We start from the raw sequence: 24,845 nt of genomic DNA on the forward strand, positions 1-24,845 counted from the left end.
CTCTCACTGGTCTACAAATGAGATTGGACCAAAGCGCTCTGACTATGCTATAAGCATGAGAGCAGTATATTTTTTTTAAATAGAGGCATTGTAAAAAAAAAATGCAACGGAGATAATTAAAAGTATTAAGTTTCTCACTTTTTTGTTTGCCCCTGTTTGAACTCAAGAGTGTTTCAAAAGTGAATTTGGAATTAACTGTACCGGAAGTTGTGAAGAAAAATGTGGCAGTGATTGTTTGGAGTCTGTGGAAGGAACATGTCCAGGTCAGCAAGACCGCCAAACTAGAATCTTATTTATAAGGCTAATTTTAAGGTATCACTATGTATGTATTTAATCATGACATATTAATTATGGCCTCTTTCAAAAGCGATTTTGAATCATCTCAGAAATGAGATGAATACCTGCGCGTTAGTAACTGTCGGATGGGTAGACACTATCCCCCATAGCAAATTGCCACCTCTTCATGCAGCTGGTGTCCATAGAATTTGGTATTAGCGGCGTCGCCTATTTAGCCTGTGCGCTGCCTGCAGCTTTAAGGGCCGCAGGCGCCTGATTTTTCTCAGGGTTAAATCACCCACGTCTTTCCGTGTTTGCTGGAGCTTCAAGAAAGTAGAGTCTTGAATTCAGAATTTTCTTTCTCAAAGATCGTCTACAGTGGAATATATTTGAGCCTCTGTCTTCAACAGGATAGTCATATAATTTAAAAAAGAAACAAAAATGACTAACTCTAGCGGGTACCTGCCATTTGTTGGGGAAAGTAAATGGATGTTGGTCTCAACTTGATCCGACAATGGGTGTGAGAGAAATAACGTGTACAGACATTTTACTAGTCAGATAATGTGAGCTGATTTAAACTTAGCCTACTAAAAAAAAATCAACCTCAAGTGTTCGAATGTAAATTCAAATTGGGAAAAAAAAAAACAGTTTCTGCTCAGGACTGGTTTTAAAAATTCTGTAAAGTACATACATCCTCTCGTGCTATTAAAGCATGGAATGGGTTGCCTGTGTCAGCCAGGAAAACCAATGACTTAGCATTGATTAACATGTATGACTAGATTGGAAACATATATTTTGTTTTGTGAAGTAACGTCTGTATTTTATAATATGAGATAAGAAAATGTCTTCGATGTCGGCAGATAATAGCCAACAATCCTACGGTTGATATCACAATAATTATTATTACTATTATTTTTTTATATTATTTATTACTATTATTATTACTATTACTAATAGTAATAGTAGTATGTCAGAAACGAATGAGGTATTCATTCTCTGGAACTGCCAGAGTCGAAGTTTCGTCACAGAGAAAAAAAATTCATTGTAGTCTCCCTTTATCAGTTTCCACCAAGGAATTTTCTGGTGATGAGGCAGCCGGAGGATTTCCAGCTACCCGTCGCCTCAGCGTGGCCCTCCGGTGGAAACATCCAGAGGTGGATCTGGACAGGCTAAGAACGAGTAGCGAACCAGGCCTTCTAGCAGGTCTCCCTGGGTGAGCTTTTGTTTTTTTTATCTCACTCGGGGTGGGGATGGAACAAGTAACCTGCAACCCAGTCCAAAAAGTCCGCCACGCCGTTCCACAAAGGGGGTCGTCATCAGTTCCGGATTGCTGGATTGGCGGCCCTTGCACGGAACAGTGGCGGTTACAGTATAGGAATATGAGACAAGCTCCCCGCAGTTAGCGCTGTCCCTGACACTTATAGCGGGTGACTTAAGACTCGGGGACGGTGCGCTGTGTACACGGCACGGCCCGGTTTTACCAGTCAGTCAACCAATATGGCCGCTTACCGTTGGGTGCCCTCAGACAGGACAGGGGTGAAGAGCCCCATGTCCAGGCCTGGTGGTTGGATAAAAGCCTTTCTAACCATCAACGGGATAATGGCGCCTCCGGCGCCGATTCCCTACTGGACTTCATCGAAGGTGATGAGGCAGGTCTGCAGCAGTACCGCCCTCTGACAGGCAACGAGAATGTTTCTAGGAATGTTAGTGGCCTTTAACGTATCTGTGAGGTCAGTTGATATTATCCCCTCGGTCGATATAACAAGGCGGTATGTTATTTAGACAACTAGCATAAAAGCTTAATCTCCTAGGCTAGGTTCCCATATTTTAATTGTCATTAATTTTTTTTCTATCAGAGCAATTTTTTTTTTTTAAATTAATTAAATTTAAATCAACAGAAAACATAACAGACTTATACATCTACCTCATGATGATGCCTCTGATACCCATAATGTCATATTTAATATTTAGGTAAGTTATGGTTTAGTAATTACATTATTTATTTTAGTGTAGTCTTCGATTTGCTAATTATCCTGACAAAGGCGCTAGACACCCTGACAAGGAGGCAAGAAGTCCTGCCAAGAGGGCTAGATCACTAGCGGATCCAGAACTTTGGAATGGGGGGGGCGATTTTTTTCAAAACCCTAACCCTAACGCCCAGTAAACCCTAACCCTACGCATAAACGTGCATACAGCGCGCGCGCGCGAACACACACACACACACACACACACGCACACACATATATATATATATAATTATGAGAATAAAAAAGCAGCATTTCTCAACCTTCGGCGAAAAACAAAACAACTGGGGCAGCGCTATAAAGTTCTCTGGTGAAGTTCGGGGCGAAGCCCCGACGCTATAAGCGTTTTCTTGCTTTTTTCACTGCAGAAACGCATTCTCCTGACAAGCACAGCTCATTATTCATCAATGGAGTTCGGGGCGAAGCCCCGACGCCATAAGCGTTTTCTTGCTTTTTTGACTGCAGAAACGCATTCTCCTGACAAGTACAGCTCATTATTCATCAATGGAGTTCGGGGCGAAGCCCCGACGCCAAAAGCGTTTTCTTGCATTCTTCATTGCAGAAACGCATTCTCCTGACATCTACAACTCATTACCCATAAATGAAGTTCGGGGCGAAGCCCCGACGCCAAAAGCGTTTTCTTGCATTCTTCTCTGCAGAAACGCATTCTCCTGACATCTTCAACTCATCACCCATAAATGAAGTTCGGGGCGAAGCCCCGACGCCTAAAGCGTTTTCTTACATTCTTCACTGCAGAAACGCATTCTCCTGACCTGAAGCTTATTATTCATACTATTAAAATACGACCTTTCGAATAATGTTGTACTTGAAAAATATTCTAATTTGAATTTATAGACCCATAATACATTGCAAATAAAACCGATTTGTTCCTTGAAAAGATAGGATACCCCACGTATTTAGATTTTTGCTTTGAGGATCGCCGCCGAAAAAGAACTTATTCGATAAATAGCATTCAAGAAAACTCTAGCATAAATTGTGAGTTTTAGTCCCAAATTTATTTAGCTACAAAAATGATGGGATCATAGAGTATTGAGAAAGCTAAATGCATGAAATCGCGCTAAAACAAAAATATTAGGTAATAATATTTCGAATAACACAGGTTTATTATTGACAGTCTAGAATCTATTACAAATTTAATTACATGACAGATTCAAACTAATTGATACAACTACGCTTAATATAAGCTTTGTTTTTTTACTTTTTTAAAAGTATTTTTTTGTATTTTGTTTGTTTATTGTTGTTATTTTCTTTGCGATAAACATCTGCAACAGTTTGGACTCAAAACATGTTAAAGACATGTCAGAACTGTTAAATTTCTCGCGACTGGCGTATATCGATAAGTTGACAAATCTGTCACAAAAAAAAAAAAAAGATTCAAGCCAAATAAAAAAAAAACAAAACAAAAAACATACAAAGCTTATCTGATGGGAAGAACCACACAATGACTTCTATATATCTTAATACAGCAAGGATTAAGTAGCCTACCTTCTTCTATGTAAAACAGAATGAATTAATAACCCTAATTCATTAACTTAATTTTTTCATTGATTCGTGTCTTGTTATCAACTAGAAATAACGTGTACAAATTGTGTAACCAGACAGACATACGGACAGACGGAGATAGTTAATACATGCTTTGTAAAAATATACCCGATACGCCGTCTTAGATGAGACGCTATCACGTGGCTTACAGACGTGCCTGCATTGCAAGTACCTCAAGTGTCCCTCGTACAATTGTATTGGTCAATGTTGTCTCTTTGGCTACTTAACCTACTTTGATTTGCTATTTTTATAATGATAATTAGTGACCTCTAGACGCCGGGAGAAAATATATTTCTCAGATTGCAAGAACAATTAGATATCGGTTCGGTGTGTCCAATCTGTTGCTTCTCCACTGCTGTTCTTCAAGAACCTTGTCTAGCATCATCATCATCATCATCAAAATCTTCATCATCATCATCACTATTATCATCATCATCATCATCAAAATCTTCATCATCATCATCACTATTATCATCATCATCATCATCATCATCAAAATCTTCATCATCATCATCAAAATCTTCATCATCATCATTGTCATCGTCATTATCACTATTACCACCACCACCATAATCATCATCATCGTCATCGTCACCCTCATCAAAATCATCATCATCATTATTATCACCATCATCATCATCAAAATCTTCATCATCATCATCATAATCATCGTAATCACCATCATCATCACCATCACCATCAACATCATCGTCATATTCATCATCATACGTCCTTTGACTTTTGTTATAGGGGTGCCGTGAAAGTTCGTGTGACCAAATCTAGTATACAAAAACACAAATCCCTTTTAAAGACGTATTAACGTTTTTTTCCCGAGTTCGAATCTCTGTACCAACTACTATTTCTGAAAAAAAAAAAAACAAGATTACAAAGAGAGTTTGTGCTATCACACAAACTCAAAGACGGCCCGGTCTGATCCATATTGGATCTGCCTATTAGCAAAGAATATTCAAGACATGATTGTCCAAAGTAATACAATTTAAAGATTCATTTGGCGTTGTACAAATATTTATACATCTTTCGGATGTTCCTTCAATTTCTAAGAGAAAACAAAAACAACTACGCCTTGCAGTTTTAACCATTGCTAAGTAAGTTTTGATTCCAAACATATTTGTAAACATATGGGGAAAAAAAACATGGAACTCTGTGAAGCAAATCGTGTTATTATTTTAATGTTTTATTTTTTTCCTTTAAAATTGTTTTCTTCAACCCTGACCCACTGTGGCAGCCAACAGATCTCTCCCTAACTGAGCCCATTCGTTATAGAAAGCCTAAACACTGACCTGCAACGTCACAACCTGTGGGGCAGTTTAGATCAACAGTTTGTTACGATGTGGCAACGAGTTATTGGTCTCCACTGCCCATAGGTCGCGACGTCGCATATTAGTTGTTGGGGCCTTCTGTTTTACGAAAGGTCTCACCCTAACCCACTGCAGGCTAAGGTGTCTCGAATGTGATGGCCTTGTTCAGACTGTCTTGAGGTCAACTCTAGATGACTGTTGAATTTCAATCAATTACTCTGCAAGCGTTTGAGTTTTATTGTTCGGGTGTATTCAATGTAGTTGATCAACAATATAGAATAAACAAACCATCTATTTAGCGAGTGAAGAGATGTGGTCAACACTGATGAACAATTCATAGGATATTTATTCCAAGAAAAGGCCACAGTAAATGTCTCTGTCAAAATAAACACGTCTTTACCCTAGAGAATTCTAGCGCTAACTGATGTTCCAGTATCTAACCCAAAATATCCCAAACGTCACTAGTCCCGTTCAATATACGTCTTCTATGGTGCGTCGCTAAATAACTAATACTATAAACATGGTGTCTAACACGAAAAATCGGATAAACACTGATTTACTGTATTGTGATACACCCGGGGGGAGGGAGGGAGCAGAGACTCGCTACTTTCCTGTTACCGTCGGTATGATGTAATCACGAAATCTCAGAACTACAATGTTGAAATTTGTGTTCTAGAAAATCTAGAACAGGGGTTCTCAACCTGTGGGTCGATAAAATGGATTGTTTTTGTCTATTCTTCTATAGGTGTGTGTGTGTGTGCGGGGGGGGGGGTCGCGGCAGAGTTGGAGTTTGTAAAAGGGGTCGCCGAGCATAAAAGGTTTAGAACCGTTGATCTAGAAGCTATACAGTTCCCCCTTTCAGATGTAAAGGTCATCTGTTTCTGTGGCTCATGGTTTACGAGCAGTGTCATGTGACCAGCACAACGACCAACCGCCTTTACTTTTCCCCAACTGAAGAGATAAAAAGAGGTATAGTTGTAGATAAATATGAAAGTTGTTTTTTTTTAATACAATTTTATTCTACTAACACTTAGGAGAAAATCGAGCGAAATTGTAACCAAAATGGAGTCAGAAGCTGATTTTATTGATCTGTCGTCTTCCAAAGAAATTCCTACAAACTCAACAAGCTTATAGATTCGCAGTTTTAATAGAAAGAAACATTTTAAATAGTCTCTTAGCGTGTTCCAACCAATCGGCTTTATGTTTGCTGCAGCAGGATTATAAGATAATATCTGGCCGTTTGCGTTGATATGTCATTCCTATTTTCACAATTTTTTTTTTGATGATGGAAAGGGACAGTAACTCTTTCAAACTATTAAGTAGGACGCCCATTATCTGGATGAATTGGGAACAGGGATCTGTCCGGAAAATCAATCATCCGGATAACTGAATGCGGAATATTATAAATATTGTTACTGTGTTTGTTATTCAAAGAATGATTACTGTAAAACTAAAACGATTTTCTTGTATAAAATGCTTTCATCGACATTGTCTATTTGTGCAGTGAATTGTAATTGAAAGTTTCGATATTTTTTTTTCTACATTAAAAAACATGATATTAATCATAGTGAAGTTGTTGTTGTTGTTTAGTTGTTGTTGCTGGTGGTTTATTTTATGTTGTTTATTTGTTGTTCTTGTAGGTTTATTTTTTGTTATTTAATTGTTGGTGGTGGCTTATTATTTGTTGTTTAGTTGTTGGTGGTTGTGGTTTATTTTTTATTGGGCCGGACGTACAACAAAAACATGTACACACACAAACATGTACACACAAAAACATGCACACACACAAACATGTACACACAAAAACATGTACACACAAACATGCTCACACACAAACATGTACACACAAAAACATGCACACACAAAAACATGTACACACAAAAACATATACACACAAAAACATGCACACACAAAAACATGTACACACAAAAACGTATACACAGAAAAACATGTACACACAAAAACATGTACACACACAAATATGTACACAAAAACATGTACACACAAAAACATGCACACACAAAAACATGTACACACAAAAACGTATACACACAAAAACATGCACACACAAAAACATGTACACACACAAATATGTACACAAAAACATGTACACACAAAAACATGCACACACAAAAACATGTACACACAAAAACATGTACACACACAAATATGTACACAAAAACATGTACTCACAAAAAACATGTACACACAAAAACATGTACACACACAAACATGTACAAATACAAAAACATGTACACACAAACATGCTCACACACAAACATGTACACACAAAAACATGCACACACAAAAACATGTACACTCAAAAACATGTACACACACAAACATGTACACACACAAACATGTACACACAAAAACATGTACACACAAAAACATGTACACACAAAAACATGTACACACAAAAACATGCACACACAAAAACATGCACACACAAAAACATGTACACACAAAAACATGCACACACACAAACATGTACACACAAAAACATGTACACACACAAATATGTACACAAAAACATGTACACACAAAAACATGCACACACAAAAACATGTACACACACAAATATGTACACAAAAACATGTACACACAAAAAAATGCACACACAAAAACATGTACACATAAAAACATGTACACACAAAAACATGCACACACAAAAACATGTACACACAAAAACATTTACACACAAAAACATGCGCACACAAAAACATGTACACACAAAAACATGTACACACAAAAACATGCGCACACAAAAACATGTACACACAAAAACATGTACACACAAAAACATGTACACACAAAAACATGTACACACAAAAACATTTACACACAAAAACATTTACACACAAAAACATGCGCACACAAAAACATGTACACACAAAAACATGTACACACAAAAACATGTGCACACAAAAACATGCGCACACAAAAACATGTACACACAAAAACATGTACACACAAAAACATGTACACACAAAAACATGTACACACAAAAACATTTACTCACAAAAACATGTACACACAAAAACATGTACACACAAAAACATGTACACACAGAAACATGTACACACAAAAACATTTACACACAAAAACACGCACACACACAAACATGCACACTGAAAAACATGTACACACAAAAACATGTACACACAAAAACATGTACACACAAAAACATGCACACAAAAAACATGTACACACAAAAACATGTACACACAAAAACATGCGCACACAAAAACATGTACACACAAAAACATTTACACACAAAAACACGCACACACACAAACATGCACACTGAAAAACATGTACACACAAAAACATGTACACACAAAAACATGTACACACAAAAACATGTACACACAAAAACATGCACACAAAAAACATGTACACACAAAAACATGTACACACAAAAACATGCACACAAACAAACAGTGCCGGGTTTCAGTAAGTAATTGCCCTGGGCTAGACTTTTATGGATGTGTTTATCTTTGTAGGCTTCGACGACAAGGCTACTAGATCTAGATCAGTGGTTCCCAAACTTTTTTGTCTCGTAGACCCCTTGCCATGTTTTCTGGCTTTCGGTAGACCCCCTACTTAACTTGTATTGAATTTTTGCAAATACATTAAAACATTTTTTAAAGAAATTTCTAACTGTAGTGAGTTAAAGAGTGGAAAACTAATTTACAGCTACACATAGGGTTATAGAGATCTATTTTTTTTAATTGATAAAATTCAAATTTAAACTAATTAAAATAACAATTTATATTTATTACAGGAATCACCAAACACATTGGAAATGTTTTTTTTTTGTTTTTTTTTTTGCACATCTATTATCCGTTGCTACGGACAAATGTTTCATGTAGGAATTTGTTGTTCTATGAAGTAGTCCTAAAACATTAAATAGTAATCAATCAACTAATTAATTAGCCATATGTATCATTGTAAAAGTTTTCACTAGTTTCTCATGTATTCTTTTATCTTTCACGTCTTGCACACATATTGGGTGCGCAGAACTGTTTTCAATAACAGGAGGAGGGGTGAAGGTGAGTACCTAGTGAGTACCCAAACCAGTCAGCTTTTGGCAGGAAGGGCTCATTAGACTTGGCTTGCAGCCCACCAAGCAGAAGGAAAGTAAATTCAAACTGTGCTGTCTTGCAGCTATACCCGAACATGGGAAAGGTTTCGTGGGTCAACCCTGTTAAAAATAAGGACCCGGCGACCTTTAGGCAGTTAGCATCACACAGCGCTACACCCTGTCAGAGCCTGCGACGCCGATGATCCGTAACAGTATATATGTCGTTTGGAAAGAATTACAAAAAAAAAAGCTTTTCATTTTATAACTTATGCCACAGATGTGACCTTGAACTGTATTGTTGATTAAAGAAATTCGTTTAATAATATCAGATGTAGATTTGTGTAAAACAGCTATTTAAACTACGACGGCGGGTAAAATCAATGTTTTACCCGTATAGTGTTTTCCGTATTGTGCTATATTTAAAGAGATCTTGTAAGACGCTCACAAAGTATTATCTTCTCTAAGATATGGTGTAGAAGACAGATTGTGTGGGTCTATTCTGATCTTTGACTGTTCAAACGTTGTTCAAATCTTTATCTACTTAGTCAGGGTGCAGGCATTGTCTCAAATGATCCTCCAGTATAATTGATTTCATATTGGTATAAAAAGGCACTTAGGCAACCGCTAGTATGACAAGGAAAGAATAAATACCAATTTTAAATAATCAACGCTGTACAGTCTACATACTTTTTGTTAAACATTGAAGCTATTTAAATAAGTATTTAAATTAGATATAACAATTTTTCGCTTGAATAGCAGGATAAATATTTAAAGGATTAACTCGGATACAAATCATATATTAGTGTATGAAAGAATTACAATAATTTGATGTTAAAATTAAAGTCAAGACGTGAATAAATGAAATCTATTGTAGACCCCCGTGGACATCTCATGGACCCCCAATTTATGTTTTCCCTTTCGTAGACCCCTTGGAAGTCTTCGTAGACCCCTGGGGGTCTATATGGACCACTTTGGGAATCACTGATCTAGATAGATCTATTTCTTCAAGAGTCTAGATCCAGATCTAAATTAGATCTATATCATATCTAGAACTAGTCAAGAAATCTAGATCTTGTCTAAATCTAGATTCTATATATATTCTATATTCTGGATCTAGTCTAGACCTATTAAGTAAATAGAGTCTAGAGCGATTATGATCAGGATTAGTAGGCCAACTAGTGGTTAATAGTGAATTAGCCTATGCTGTTCGCATGGGAAACTGTTTAGTTGTGCAGGCCCTACAACGTCTACTCCAATATATTAATCGAAATTGTTGGGAAGAAGTAGGTATCTGGGAGCAGTGGCGTTACTGGGGAGGGCGAGAATGCGGTCCGCACCGGTCTACACCATTTTGGGGGTGACAACCGAGTTGGAAAAATTATAATTTGGCAAAAGCGGACACATTGAAAAGATAATAATAAAATCTCGAGATATATCTTGGAGCAGTGGCGTCACTAGGGGGAGGGGTTGTGAGGGTGCGGTCCGCACCAGTCGACACTATTTTGGAGGTGACAACCAATTTGGGAGAATTATAACTTGGTAAAAACAGACACATGATACATCTAGATAGTAGTTTAAGTGTAAATGATACAGCACAACGTTACACCATTTAAAGTATAACAAACGAAACCTGTACATCTGATGTTAAGTCTGTTTATAATTTTAAATTAAGTATTAGTGTAAAATGTGCAATAACAATTGAATAAATGTATTAAGATTGGGACTTTACATATGAGTAAAAATCAATTAAAGTAGGTAATCATCTTACACTGTATCGAGAGGTTTCCATGCTGATCTTAGGTGATCACTTAACGCTACTCTGCTTATTCCAGAAGAGTTAGAAGAGTCTTATCAAAGACGACGTGTTTCTTTTTTTTTTGCTGTTATGTGAAAAAATAACGCCAAATTTCTTTAAACGATCAAAACATTTATGAATTTGATAAGGGCCGCCTCTGAGATTATGTGATAACACAAACTCTCTTTTTAATCTTGTTATGAATAGCATGAGATCCCCCTTCTAGATAATTTGCATGAAGAGTTATGGCCACACATATGGGGGGCACACCTTGAGTGCCAAGATGGTTGAATAAAGAATCTTGTTTACATCGTGAAGGTTTTATTTCAGTTCAAATCTCTATTTTAAGAAGAATCTTTTCGCAACCTTACGACACGAAGAACTTACATAAAGAAAACATTAAGAAACTAGAACACAAACTAGAGCAGTGAGATTCGTAACAAACGAATAGTCACATTTGACTAGAGTAACACCTTTAGTAAAATCACTAAATTTAGAAAGCCTTCAGGATAGAGTAATTAAAAGTAAACTAGCAATTAAACATAAGTGAACCATAATCTTAAAACAAACAAAACTTAATAAAAATAGAAAGACACAAAGATAAAGGTGCATGCGCCATTTCACATGCTAGGACAAATTTGTATAAATGTTCCTTCTTCCCTAGTGCTATTAAGGCATGGGAATGGGTTGCCTGAGCCAAGTAGGAAAAACAATGACTTGGCAGAATTTAAGTCATTGGTTAACAGGCAAGACTAAATTGACCTAGGAACACGCGTAGGACGTAATGATTATCTTCTTCTTCTTTTTTTTTTTTGAAGTAATGTCTGTATTTTATAAGATAATTTAAGATAAATATTTCGAACTAATTTTACCGCACCTTTTTTTATGCACCGGAAGTTAAATGAAATTGTAAAAAAAAAAATGATTAAGTAAGTATTAGATCCATAAATATGATACAAAAAAATGATCATATTACTAAAATTTACAAGATCTAAGAATTTTTTAAATATGTCATTGAGATACGCTATAGTTTAAAGAGCTATCTAAATATATGCACGATTTAAAACAACTAACCATACCTATAATATAGAAATAGATAAGCGAAACCTAGTGACATAATTTAACAGAAACAGATAGAGAGGCATATTTATTATTTCTCATTCCATACGCTAGACTAGAAAACGTTTATGGAAGTGCTCCTTCTTCAGAGCTAGTGCCATTAGAGAATGGAATGGGTTGCCTGTATCAGCCAGTAAAATCAACGACTTAGCAGAGTTTAATTAAATGATTAACATGCATGACTAGATTGACATATAAAATGAATAGGATGCATTTATCTTCTTTTTTGATGCAACGTCTGTAATGTATAAAAGAGTCTATGATTGGCACTAAATATATATAATTAGAATCGTTCTATTTACTTTTAAAAGTTGAATAGTATCTTCATAGCTTAAACTTTAATTCTCATCTGACTAGATCTGATGTATTGGGTATAACAAGATTACATATTTGTATAAGAATCTTAGATTGATCTGTTCAGTAGAAATTACTGTGATAGTAAGTGTATGTGTTTTGAGTCGCTGGTAGTGCAGTGTGTGTGCCTGTGTATGAAATGACCTTGAGTGTACATGGTTGAGTGAACAGCAGTGTGTCAGGGACTGTGTGTAAAAGGAGGTCAGTTTAGAGAACAAGTGGCTGGAGTAAAGAACATAGATAAATATTAATATAATCATTGTGTTTAGCGTGATATATGTTGTTTTTAATGTGTCTATTACAATAACAGTGTAGTCGTCCTGCAACACATTTCGATGGTGGGGTCCATGAATAAAAATTAGATAACATTACATCTATTAGAATTATACTGACAAAAGGGCTTATATTTAATTTTATAAACTTTATATAACTAAATAATAATTTCATGTGCTCTTTTTTAAAATTATAATAATAATTATTATTATTAAAAATAATGATTTAATTTATAGAGCGCCAAATTATAATCACTATTAACACTATTTACTTCCCTTTGTTTTGTTTTTTTATCCCTAGTCATGTTGTGGATTACTCGCCCTTTGCTCATATTTTCTTACATACTATGCGTAAAGGGTAAGCATAAAATCTCATTTCTCACTCCCAAAGGTTATCTTACACTTTATCACAGCCTAAATGTGGAATGTGGAATGTGGAATGTGGTCAAAAGTTGTGAAAAATTGTTCAAAGCACAAGTCGAATACTTTTTTAACCAACTAAAATTTCCAACGACATTTTATGGTTGGTTTAGCACTGTTGGTCGAACGACGCGCTGATAGAGCAAATGTCGTAGGTGTCAGATCAATACTGTCATTTCTCTAATTTTCCAATAACAATTACAATGTAAGAATGTTTAGTTTTACGATAATGTTTTAAAATAATAGTAGGAATCCTTTGTTTTTTTTTTTAAATCTGCATTACTTATTCCAATTACTGTAAGCTGTAGAGTACCCTTTTCAGACCTTTGCGATCTACAGGGCAGATGATGTAAAGGTCATCTGTTACTGTAGCAGGTGGTTAACGAGGATGTCATGTAGCTAGCACAACAAGCAACCGCTTTTTTCATTCCCCAAATAATGAACAGGTACAAATTAGAGTCGGGTTTGGTTGTCCTAACAATCCATTCTAAATCTCTGCATTCTTCAAGATTCAAAAAACCGAGATTCTTTGGTTTCCCCTTTCAGACCTTGTGGTCTATATAGGGCAGATGATGTAAAGGTGATCGTTTCTTCGGCCCACGGTTAACGAGGGTGTCATGTGGCCAGCACAACGACCAACCGCCTTTACTTTTACCCAACTAATATCAGGTACACATTGGAGCTGGGTGGACTCACGAGGCGACGAATAAAAAAAAATCCCAGTCCTCACCGGGATTCGAACCCGGGGATTTCTGGTTTAGAAGCTAAACGCTTTGCCGCTCAGCCACAACGCATCCTGAGTGATATGAATTTACAGAACTATTTCTTTTTTTTTAAAAGAGCAACTGTTCTTTCAAATCTTTGACCATTTTAAAATGAAAGAATATTGAAAGTTTAATCTTTAAGTTTGGCACAAGCTGCGCTTTCTCTTACAAACGTGAAACTTCATAAGTACAATATATATATGTTATAAACTAAGTTTTTGGTTATCTGAAAGTGTTACTAAGATTATACCCCGATAGCTTAAAAAAAAAACAAAAAGTAAAATATAAAACAAGGTTTACAAGACAGTTTGTGTGGAAACACAAACACAAAATCGGTCCCCCCCCCCCCCTTAGTGGTCCACATAGAGTCTTCACCTGGATTCGAACACGAACACAGGACTTCCGGTTCCAAGTACTTTACCCCTCAGCCACATCATCTCCATATATTCATTTATATTTATGTGTGCGTACTGTTAAAGGCCTCCGCGCGGTGTTGATTCTTGGCAATATGTCTAGTGTAGATCTGACTGGAAGTAACGCTGAACTCAACTAATTCAGTAACACCGGCGAAAGGCCGAAACAATCAAATATGTAGTCGACGCTGATGTTGTTCTATAACGATATTTAATAATCAAGAAGGGAATCGTGCGATGTCAGCTATGTCCGTAAATCCGTATCTATTCTACAAGAAGCGTCTTCCTTTTAGCGTCGCTTAGAGCATTCTTCTTTTTTAACCAATTTTACGTCATCTTCGCTAAGTAAAACTTTACCCTATTCCCGAAACAAATAACTAATTCCTAATCATGTCATAACAGTATATATAAATAAATAAATATATATATATATATGAAATCCAATTGACAGGACAATTGGGTGATCTTTATCTGATAGCGTTTTGTAGTAACGTCACGTGGCCAGATGTAGTACTGAAACTGACATCACTATCTTCTAGGACTATTCAAGTGAGTTTTTTTTTTTTTCTTTTTTTTTTCTTCTTGCATTTTGTTTTAATAGAACTTGAAGAGAAAGTAATAAATCAAACGATGTAAAAAGTCATAAGTCTCTGTGACCAACTGTTAACGAGGGTGTCATGTGGCCAGCACAACGATATCAGAGTAGCCATAAAGATCCTTGGTCGAGATTCGAACCAGGACCTCCGGTTTGGAAGCCAAGCGTTTTACCGCTCAGCCACCGCGCCTCCATCACAAAAGTAACCGAGTTCAAAATGTTTATAGAGAATTTTACTTTTCCCCCAACTAATGTCAGGTATCAGGGGAACCCTAAAGATCCTTCGTCGAGATTCGAACCCAGGACCTCCGGTTTGGCAGCCAAGCGATTTAACTCTCAGCCACCACGCCTCCATCACAAAAGTAACTGAGTTCAACATTTTTGTAGAGAAATATGTCCACCCAGAAGGTTCCAGATTTTGCCCAATCCGATCATGTGACTTGAGTAGAGGTTTTTTAATTATCTTTCTATAATTATGGTGGGAAGCGTGGACGAGAGGCCAAGTGCGCTTGAACTTGGCTTGGCCTGGCTACCTAGGTTCGACACCCGACTCGGCTCGAGGTTCGACACCCGACTCGGGCAGAGTTGTGTTTACTGAGGGCCTACAGGCAGCACGGAAAACCAACTCCTAGATACCCTCTTCCCCCTCCCCCACTGGTCCACAAATGAGATTGGACCAAAGCGCTCTGAGCATGCTATAAGCATGAAAGTAGCGCTATATAAAAGCTATAATACTAATAATAACGCCATTAATTTGAGTTTGCGTCATTTTATTATTTTCATTCAGGTGAGTGTAAAGAAACTTACAGATGAGATAGACTCGTTTGAGGTCTCCAAAAGCACCCCCACAGAACACATTTTTAGTGCCAGGCAAATGTTCGTATCTACTTTTTATTATCTTGTCAACGTTGTATATATCTCGTAACTAGACAAACATTTTAAAATGTTTTTTTTTAAGACAACTAGTCGACCAGCGGCGTAGTATACGCCGCTATTTTCAGGAATTATTCATAATTTACAAATAGAAAAGATAAACCTAGTGACATACTTTACCAGAAACAGAGAGAGAGAGAGAGGCATATTTATTATTTCTTCTTATCTTATCTTATATAATACAGACGTTACTTAAAAAAAGAAGATGATTACGTTCTACGCGTCATGCTTTTAGTCATGCATTCTGGCAAGTCATTGGTTTTCCCGCATAGCTCAGGCAACCCATTCCATGCGCTAATAGCACTAGGGAAGAAGGAGTATTTGTACAAATTTGTCCTAGCATATGGGATGAGGAATGTGCCTTTATTTTTGCGTCTTTCTGAGTATTTTATTAAATTTTGTTTTTGTATTTAAAGATTATGATAGTTCCATGGTTCAATGTTTTATGTATAATTGCTACTTTACTTTTAAGTCTTCTATCCTGAAGGCTTTCTAAATTTAGTGATTTTACTAAATATGACTGTGCTTTCGTGAGTAGGAACAACGGCAGGGGTCGCCATTGTTATCTCAATGTTCGCAAACAAAACTTACAACCATCTTGCGAAGTTCGAGAGCAACAGTTTCGTTGATGACATTTTCCCCAGACAAATTCAACTGATAGAAATACACAGTTACCTGATGCAGGAATTTCAACAACACTGAAAGATCTGTTGACTCCACGAAATATATGTGAAGCGGTGGCCATGGTTAGGAAACTAATGGAAACACAGAGGGGGCAACATCAAAACAAAGCTACAGAAAAAACATGCAACCATTTTAATGACACCAGATATTGACGTGTGTAAAAAATACACACATAAATGTAGTCTAATATATAATGTATAAAGAGAAAGAGTACTTGTTCTCCGCACCACCCCCAACCCCCTCTTATTTTTCTGAGCCGTGCTCTCTGTCGCCGCGAAAGTTATGTGGGGTAACTCTATTCCGACTTGCAGACATAAAAGAGTTATCTTTCCATGACTTTTTCGTGATGTCCCGGATAGTTGGGCCACGAATACTATTATATATATATATAGATAGATAGATAGATAGATAGATAGATAGATAGATAGATATAGATATATATATATATAGAGAGAGAGAGAGAGAGAGATATATAGATAGATAGATATAGATAGATAGATAGATAGATAGATAGATAGATAGATAGATAGATAGATAGATAGATAGATAGATAGATAGATAGATAGATATAGATAGATATAGATAGATAGATATAGATAGATATAGATATATAGATACCTCCTTTATACAACTTATACAGCGATTTGTTTCTCTTAGATCTACTACACTTACGCAAAACTTTCCTGATCAATAATTTATTAAACTATTGAATCAGTAATGTCTTACATTCGAAAATTCCTGACCCCAATAGTCCTTTCCAAACCAATGTTGGATCTAGATCTAGGCCTAGTTCTATATCCAAATTTATTTATTTTTTAATTAGAAAAATTACAACTGTGAAACTTAAGTATTTTACCCATTGGCCAACTAGATAGCAATTCTTTTCTCCGCGATATACATCGAATGTTAAACTTCTAGGGAAATCGTTAGGTATCCCCTAATGTAATTCTTCCCGTATTTCTCACATACAAAAGTCGAATTTCTCTAAAAAAAACGTCGTTATTTCCTTCTGTTGATGTGGAAACAATGACGCAATATAGAGATGTACTTACGTTACTTCTCGTTGTTCGAAACACTTGCTTTCGGCCATGTTAAAAAAAAAAAAGCTTCTATCAACTCACTCTTTCTGTCTGTCTGGTAAAAAGTTCGTACACGCTATTTCAATTTTTAAAAAAAAAATAATGAGTCAAATAGTTAACGGTAATTTATCGTTTTGTTTGATACCCAAAAGGGGAATTTATTCTTCAGAATTCACAGAAAAGGCAAAAAAAAATATGTAGGATTTTGTCCCCTTAGATAATGGAAGACGTTATTTCTCAAGCACACCCATTCTTGGATCAAGTTGACAATTTTTTTTAAAATTATGTATTGTACCTAACAAAACATGAATCAATAAAAAAAATTAATCGATAAGTCAATTAATTATTGGTAATTGATTATTTTGTTTGATATTGAATAAAGGAAATAGCTTCTACAACATTGAGAACATTTAGTTGTAAGTGCAAAGTTTTATTCCTTAGAATAGAATTCCTTACGATAGAATTCCTTTTTTTTCTAAAGCTCTAGCTAGCTAAAGCTAACTATAAAACCTTCTATTTTCATAAACACTTCTCTAGTACAGTGGTTCTTGTGCTAGCCTGAGGAGGCTTGAGTAGACTTGAGCCCTCGAGTTTCAATTAAGGTCGTTCAACTTTTTTTTTTGTATAGAAATGTAGGCCTTTCATGGTAACATTCACTGTGATTTCCCCCCCCCCCTCCTCCCATCTGGCTCAGACAAGTGATAGGATCATAGCGTTTTTAGAAAGCTAAAACCATGAAATTGCGATTAACAAGAACAGTTTATATATAATTTTTTTTATCTCTCAGATTTATAGCTGTAAGTCTCGATCGGTTACAAATTTAATGACATGACTGATCGAAACTAATTAACTGATTGATACAACTACGCATAGTATAAATTTTTTATTTCAAAGAGTTTATATTGAATTTTTTCACATTAGTGAATAATGTGCTTTGGAAGCCATGGAAAAAAAAATGAATTCCTGCAACTAATCATTTAAAACAACGCTTAACCACGGGGCTTTCAGACTCTAGCTGGCTAGAGCGTAAATTTGATCACCAGAAGTTGTTCTGTCACAGGGTTTAGAAACTACGTTTTAGATTCAATAATAAGGTTTGTCTTCGAGTCCGAAGATGAATGCATTATTTCCCGTGGCTACACGCCCCAGCTGTGATCTACATATTTTGCAACACCCAGCGCAGGCATAACCATTGTCCACCACCGTGGACAGCATTTAGTGTAAATTAGTGTAAAAAGTGATAATGGCCTACGCAAGCCGATTATCACTTTAATAATTCTGTTTACAGGCCGAGGATAAGTTTGGAAAACATTAAAGGCGCATGTATATTACAGTTGTAGATCTCATCTTTGTTCTAGATTCGGTTTAGTGATGGATGCATAAAGTACCATAGTTAAATAGTGTAGCACAAAGTTGTGTTGAGGGCGTTGACTATCATGATTATGTAGCTTAAAACCTATGGCCACATTACAAGATCTACGGGGCTCGCAAAGACCTTCCTTCAGGGAACAGTGCCAGGTAAAAGAAGAAGAGGCAGACAGAAAAAGCGATGGGAGGACAACATTAAAGAATGGACGGGCCTGCCATTGAGAGAGGTTCTAAACAAGGCAAAAAAAAAGGGAGGAATGGAGAAAGGCGGTCGACAAGTCTTGCCTGGTGCCCCAACTGTCCAACAGACTAAGGGATAGGTAAAGGTAAAAGTAAAAAAAAGCTGTTCTTCAATGTCTTTACTTGGTCATGCCAAACTTGAGGTTGCTAGACTTGAGAGATAATGTGGTTCTGAAGATTTAGGATGAATGCGGTGTTTCACATGATCATGCATGTGTCACAGCATTATTTGAGAATCACTGTGACTTGCAGTGGTCAGTGTTCACTAACAGCACTTTGTGTTCTCGTTTTACGTGAGAGTCTCGGTCTGAATCACGCCACGTGGTCAGACAGAAAGTCCTTACTTGGTCCTCAGAGAGGAAGGACGTATGTTTTTAGGAATTCTATTGCATAGAGCAGGGGTTCTCAACCTGTGGGTCGCGACCCCCTTGGGGGTCGATTGACGATTTGCCAGGGGTCGGCTAAGACCATCGATAATATGGATTGTTATTGTCTACTCTTCTATTGCTGTATGTGTGTGGGGGTCGCGGCAGAGTGGGGGATTGTAAAAATGGGTCGCCGAGCAAAAAAGGTTGAGAACCGCTGGCATAGAGTGTAGTGTTACTAAATATCATTGTGAAATGATTCTTGAAACATTGTTTATTGCCTGGACTTGCCTGTGTATTATTATTTTATACTTATATACTCTCTGCTATTTTATTTTACTGTTGTTGTTTTTTTTCCTTTTCAGAGTTTTTTACAGAAATATAACTATAGTCTTACAAGGTAGTGGTCCTTTTGGGGCATCTCTTTTCGTTGCAAGCACTGGTTCCATGGCGTCATGTCTGCTGCTGCCGGTGAACTACTGGGGTAGCTGGTACTTTTTCTCCAACATACGGTAATGACTACGTTCTGGTAAAAAGATGAGACTTACCTATTCTCAAATTTATTAGAAGTACCAGGGGGCCAATCCTCGCTCGGCCGTAAAAAGCATAAGGAGGGGAGATATACCCGAAGTCATTTCGGAAATATTGTTTTTTACCAAGCTTATATCAACTTACTTTGTCTGTCCCTCTGTCTGTCTGGTAAAAAAATTAGAACATGTTTTTAACCCATTTCCCTTTCTCGGATCAAGTTCAAACTTTGCATTAGTATTCATAGTCGATAACAATAGACGAATTAATAAAAAAAAAATTAACCAATCAGTTTTTTTTTTAGAACTAATGAATTAATTTAATTTATTTAGCAGAAAGAGAGATAAACCAGGTGATTTTCTGATAAATGGCTATACTTAGCGGTTACTTCTCTTAGATAAGCTTTGTTTTTAAAAAGTATTCTTTTTTTTTTTTAAGTTTATATTAACTCACAATGTCTGTTTTTTTTGTCTGTCTGTCTGACTGACTGACTGTCTGTCCGGCAAAACGTGTGTACACGTTATTCTCCAACAAACATTATCAGATCAAGTTGAAACTTCGCACAATTAGGCCTATTGATTAATATTTACTAAATTTATTAATTATTAGTAATTAAATATTTTTTTGATATTCAATAGTAAGAACTGTTAAATTATTGACAGATAATGTTTTAAAAGCGGAGTTATTCTTATTTAGATAAGCTTTTTATTTTAATTATTTATAATTATATATTATATATATATATATAATTATTATATATATATATTGCTTGTTTGTAATGATTAAAATGGTTGATAGGGTAAAGACTACATAGTTACTTTAGTGTTCTGTTTGTTCTCAATGTAATTTTACAAGGCGATTAGATGAGAAAGTCTCTCAAGTCCCCCAACAGTGTAGAAAAACTACAACTCACGTCGTGTCGTTTTCAATCTTCTGCGTAAAACTATTGGCCTATTATTGGCTGGGAAGAAAGTCTTAGCCTTGTAACTTTTCGTATGGTTACGTTCAGACATTAAATATTGTGACATATGTTCCCCTCTCCATACGGGGTACGTTCCCTGCCCAGCGTGACTGTCGGGCTATAAGAAGTTCATACCGGCATTCGCAAGAACATCGCTGTTTTTAGTGCAGTCTTGCTACCGTGTGTCCACGATCGTGTGCAAACATCTTTGGTGAAAGCGTTCAAGAAGTCGTAAGTTGCTTTCTGTAAAGTATCCATGTCTCAGAGAAGAATTATTTCTTCTACCTTACTTAGACTTTGACTTAGGTCCTCTCGCGCAGTTCGGCGCATTGGGCCGTAAGCTGTCTCCACAAAGATCTGTCACTGGCAATGTCTGTACCTGACAACACAAAAATCAATAAAAAAAAAATTTAACCAATTAGTTAATTAACTATTTGTTCACAATTATTTTGTTTGGTATCTCAAACAAGGGAAATAATTTCTACTTGACTTAAGTCGTTGTAACAGCTGAATTAGTCCCCTATATGGGTCATGGTCTGAGTCTAAGTCAGGGGTTCTCAAACTGTGGGTCGCGACCCCCTTGGGGGTCGAATGACGATTTGCCAGGGGTCGCCTAAGACCATCGAAAATTGTCTACTCTTCTATTGCTGTATGTGTGTGTATGTGTGTGGAGGGGGGAGGGGTCGCGGCAGAGTGGTGGATTGTAAAAAGGGGTCGCCGAGCATAAAAGGTTGAGAACCGTTGGTCTAAGTGAACATAACATGAACTAGAAAAGGACGAGACTATAGAAACAATAGATAGCTATCTTCCATATTTAAAAACTCTCCATTAGCAGAGTGGTTTCCGTGTTGGCTTGAAAAGCCTGAAAAGGCTTGAGTGTGAGTTCGATTTTATGTCGTTCCCCTTTTTTTTTAAATTTTTGTAAATGCTTTTTTATTGTTAGTCTAGAGTCTAGATCTTTTACAAATTCAATTACATGGCTGATCCAAACTAATTGATGCAACCAGAGCTTTTTTTTTTTTTTTTGTAAAAAAAAAAAATTAGGTGCCGGTATTCAGTGATCGATAGCCTAACTTTTAACTACCAATAAATTAATAATAAACGTGAAAATACAAGAAAAGTTATAGTTTCACCACACATTGAAAAAGGTGCCGGTACGCCGTACCGGTGCGTATCGTCACAAAAAAAGCAACTATGCTTAATATAAGCTTTGTTTTTTAAAAAGTATTTTCTTGTTTAAATATATCATCAGGAAATCTCCAATCTTTTTGACTGTCGTTTCGAATGCAGAGTATTCACATATCCGTTCACTTGAGCTACAAGAATTTAATCGAAGATTGAGAAGGTAAATTCTATTTATACCATAGCGTAAAAATGTTTTTCTTCCTCGTTCTCATTTTTATGTTGGAGCGTTTACTGAACTCCAACATAGATGAGGTTGCGTGTCAATGTGTTTTGCGCCAGGAGGCCCATTGACTCTGACTTCAGCCTGCTTTTCTTTCTGGGTGTGCTCCCTTAGCCTTTGATCAGCCAAGATCATCTGCAAGCAGGTGTTTATTTTCGGAGTTGTCTCTCTTAGATGAACTATCCCTAGCTAGCGAGTTTCATCTACCCGGGTTTAGAATTAGAGCGCCCTATACTTGCTTTTTGCACTCATTTCCCTGGATTTCTGAGATGTATTTAGTAAATATTCTAGCCACTAGAATACTTCATCTCATCCTCCATGACTGCAAACCTGTTGGTCCGCGGCTGTTTCTTTGGTATTCACAGCGAACTCTTTATCTAAAGGTCTTTCCCCTATCCGACACCTGGGGACGTGCTTGGTGGTAGATCCCCCAAGAGTTTTATTCTAATATACTGTTGTTTGGCGTAAAACCTCTTGGCTATCTATCAAAGGAGTTGGAGTTATGTATTTTTTTAGCGCTATGCCAAACTAATTTATTAGTTAGCTATTTAAGATGAGAAGGTGAGGTGACTGAGTGGTTAAGCGCTTGACTTTCGAACGGTGAAGACTGGAATTTTAAATTTCGGGGTTTTTAGGGAGTCCCTGAGTTCACCCAACTCTAATGGTTGCTTGAATTTAGATAGGGTAAGTAAAGCGGTTGGTCGTTGCGCTGGCCACATGACACCCTGCTAGTTACCCGTTGGCAAAAAAAAAACAACAGGTGGGCATGAACATCATCTGCCCATAGATCGCAATGTCTGAAAAGGAACTTCAATTGTCATGAACGCCAGGTTCTCTTAAAACGACCCACATTTTAACGCTTCCCTCTAATGTAAAGTTTAACCCGTGAATTCTAGGATCTGCTGCGTTCAAATTGAAAGGCCTGCCTTTTCTTTATCTCTCTGTCTTTCTCTCATTGTCTGTCTCTCTCTCTCTCTCTCTTTCTCTCTCTCTCTCTCTCTTTCTTTCTCTAATATTCTCTCTCTCTTTCTCTAATTCTGTCTCTTTCACTAATTCTCTTTCTCTAATTCTCTTTCTCTAATTCTCTCTCTTTCTCTAATTCTCTCTCTTTCTCTAATTCTCTTTCTCTAATTCTCTCTCTTTCTCTAATTCTCTCTCTTTCTCTAATTCTCTCTCTTTCTCTAAATCACTCTCTTTCTCTAATTCTCTCTCTTTCTCTAATTCTCTCTCTTTCTCTAATTCTCTCTCTTTCTCTAATTCTCTCTCTTTCTCTAAATCACTCTCTTTCTCTAATTCTCTCTCTTTCTCTAATTCTCTCTCTTTCTCTAATTCTCTCTCTTTCTCTAAATCACTCTCTTTCTCTAATTCTCTCTCTTTCTCTAATTCTCTCTTCTCTAATTCTCTCTCTTTCTATAATTCTCTCTCTTTCTCTAATTCTCTCTTCTCTAATTCTCTCTCTTTCTCTCATGAGAAAAATAAAGAGACAGAATGAGAGAAAGAGAAAGAGAGATGAGAGAAAGCTAGAGAGATAAAGGGCAGGCCTATCCACTTGAACGTTACAGATACTAGAATTCACGGGCTAAAGAATAAGTACAAAGTACATTCATTTAGGCACAAAATCAAAAATTAAATTTAAAGGTTTAATAGAAAGACTGAGAATCTTTCTAAACCGTCTAGTAGCGAGCACCTGAAGGGGTCATACGAACCTGTGGATACAATTTCTTTGCGAATCCGTTTGGCGGTGCCTGATTTGTCTTGATAGTAAGTTGATAGATGAATGAATGAATGTTTTGGAACCATCTACAAATCTATGAAGTATTGTTTTATACGTAGATATATAGATGTAATAGATATATGTTTGTTTTCACAGGTTTGAAATAATCGAAAAATTAATACTGAATCGTACGTCTATTGTTTATAAGTAGTTGCTTTTAACTATTCTGTTTTTGTTTTTTTTTAATAAATAAGTTTCTGTTCATAACTATTTTTTTTTATTAAAATGATTATAACTATCTCGCTTATAATTATTTTAATTCTAAGTATTTTTATAAGTATATTTGTAGGTGATATAATGTTAGCAGTGGCGTGCAATGGAGGGCATATCACCTGGGACCAATAAGGGCTCTGGGGAAAGGGCCTACAGAAATAATCACATAGGATCTAACTAGAAACGTTCGTATAACATAGGATCTAAGTAGGAAAGTTTGTATAACATAGGATCTAAGTAAAAAAGTTCGTATAGCATAGGATCTAAGTAGGAAAGTTTGTATAACATAGGATC

General features: G+C 36.5%; 2 protein-coding genes across 2 annotated transcripts in view; both read left to right on the forward strand.

Annotated features, from left to right (window-relative positions):
- Positions 1-6,730, forward strand: part of LOC106060300 (uncharacterized) — a 30,354-nt gene extending 23,624 nt beyond the window's left edge. Inside the window, exons 16-18 of the mRNA XM_056017669.1 lie at positions 168-263; positions 2,175-2,247; positions 6,217-6,730. Of these exons, the coding sequence (XP_055873644.1) occupies positions 168-263; positions 2,175-2,247; positions 6,217-6,316 (269 nt within the window). The 3' untranslated portion in view covers positions 6,317-6,730. The remainder of the gene's footprint in view (positions 1-167; positions 264-2,174; positions 2,248-6,216) is intronic.
- Positions 6,731-13,112: 6,382 nt separating this feature from the next.
- On the forward strand, positions 13,113-24,489 carry LOC129924046 (uncharacterized). Its single transcript, XM_056017670.1, has 6 exons — positions 13,113-13,167; positions 14,858-14,955; positions 15,789-15,877; positions 20,036-20,182; positions 22,412-22,504; positions 24,435-24,489. Exons 1-6 carry the CDS (start codon positions 13,113-13,115, stop codon positions 24,487-24,489), a joined length of 537 nt encoding a protein of 178 aa, XP_055873645.1.
- The last annotated feature ends 356 nt before the right edge of the window (positions 24,490-24,845 follow it).

This window comes from Biomphalaria glabrata, chromosome 18, assembly GCF_947242115.1.
Source record: "Biomphalaria glabrata chromosome 18, xgBioGlab47.1, whole genome shotgun sequence".
NCBI lineage: Eukaryota > Metazoa > Mollusca > Gastropoda > Planorbidae > Biomphalaria > Biomphalaria glabrata.

Coding starts and splice junctions, on each gene's coding strand:
- LOC129924046 (XM_056017670.1), top strand. CDS start 13,113: ATGTTGTGGATTACTCGCCCTTTGCTCATATTTTCTTACATACTATGC. Junction 13,168..14,857: donor TTACATACTATGCGTAAAGG/GTAAGCATAAAA, acceptor TCCAATTGACAG/GACAATTGGGTGATCTTTAT. Junction 22,505..24,434: donor TTTAATCGAAGATTGAGAAG/GTAAATTCTATT, acceptor TTGTTTTCACAG/GTTTGAAATAATCGAAAAAT.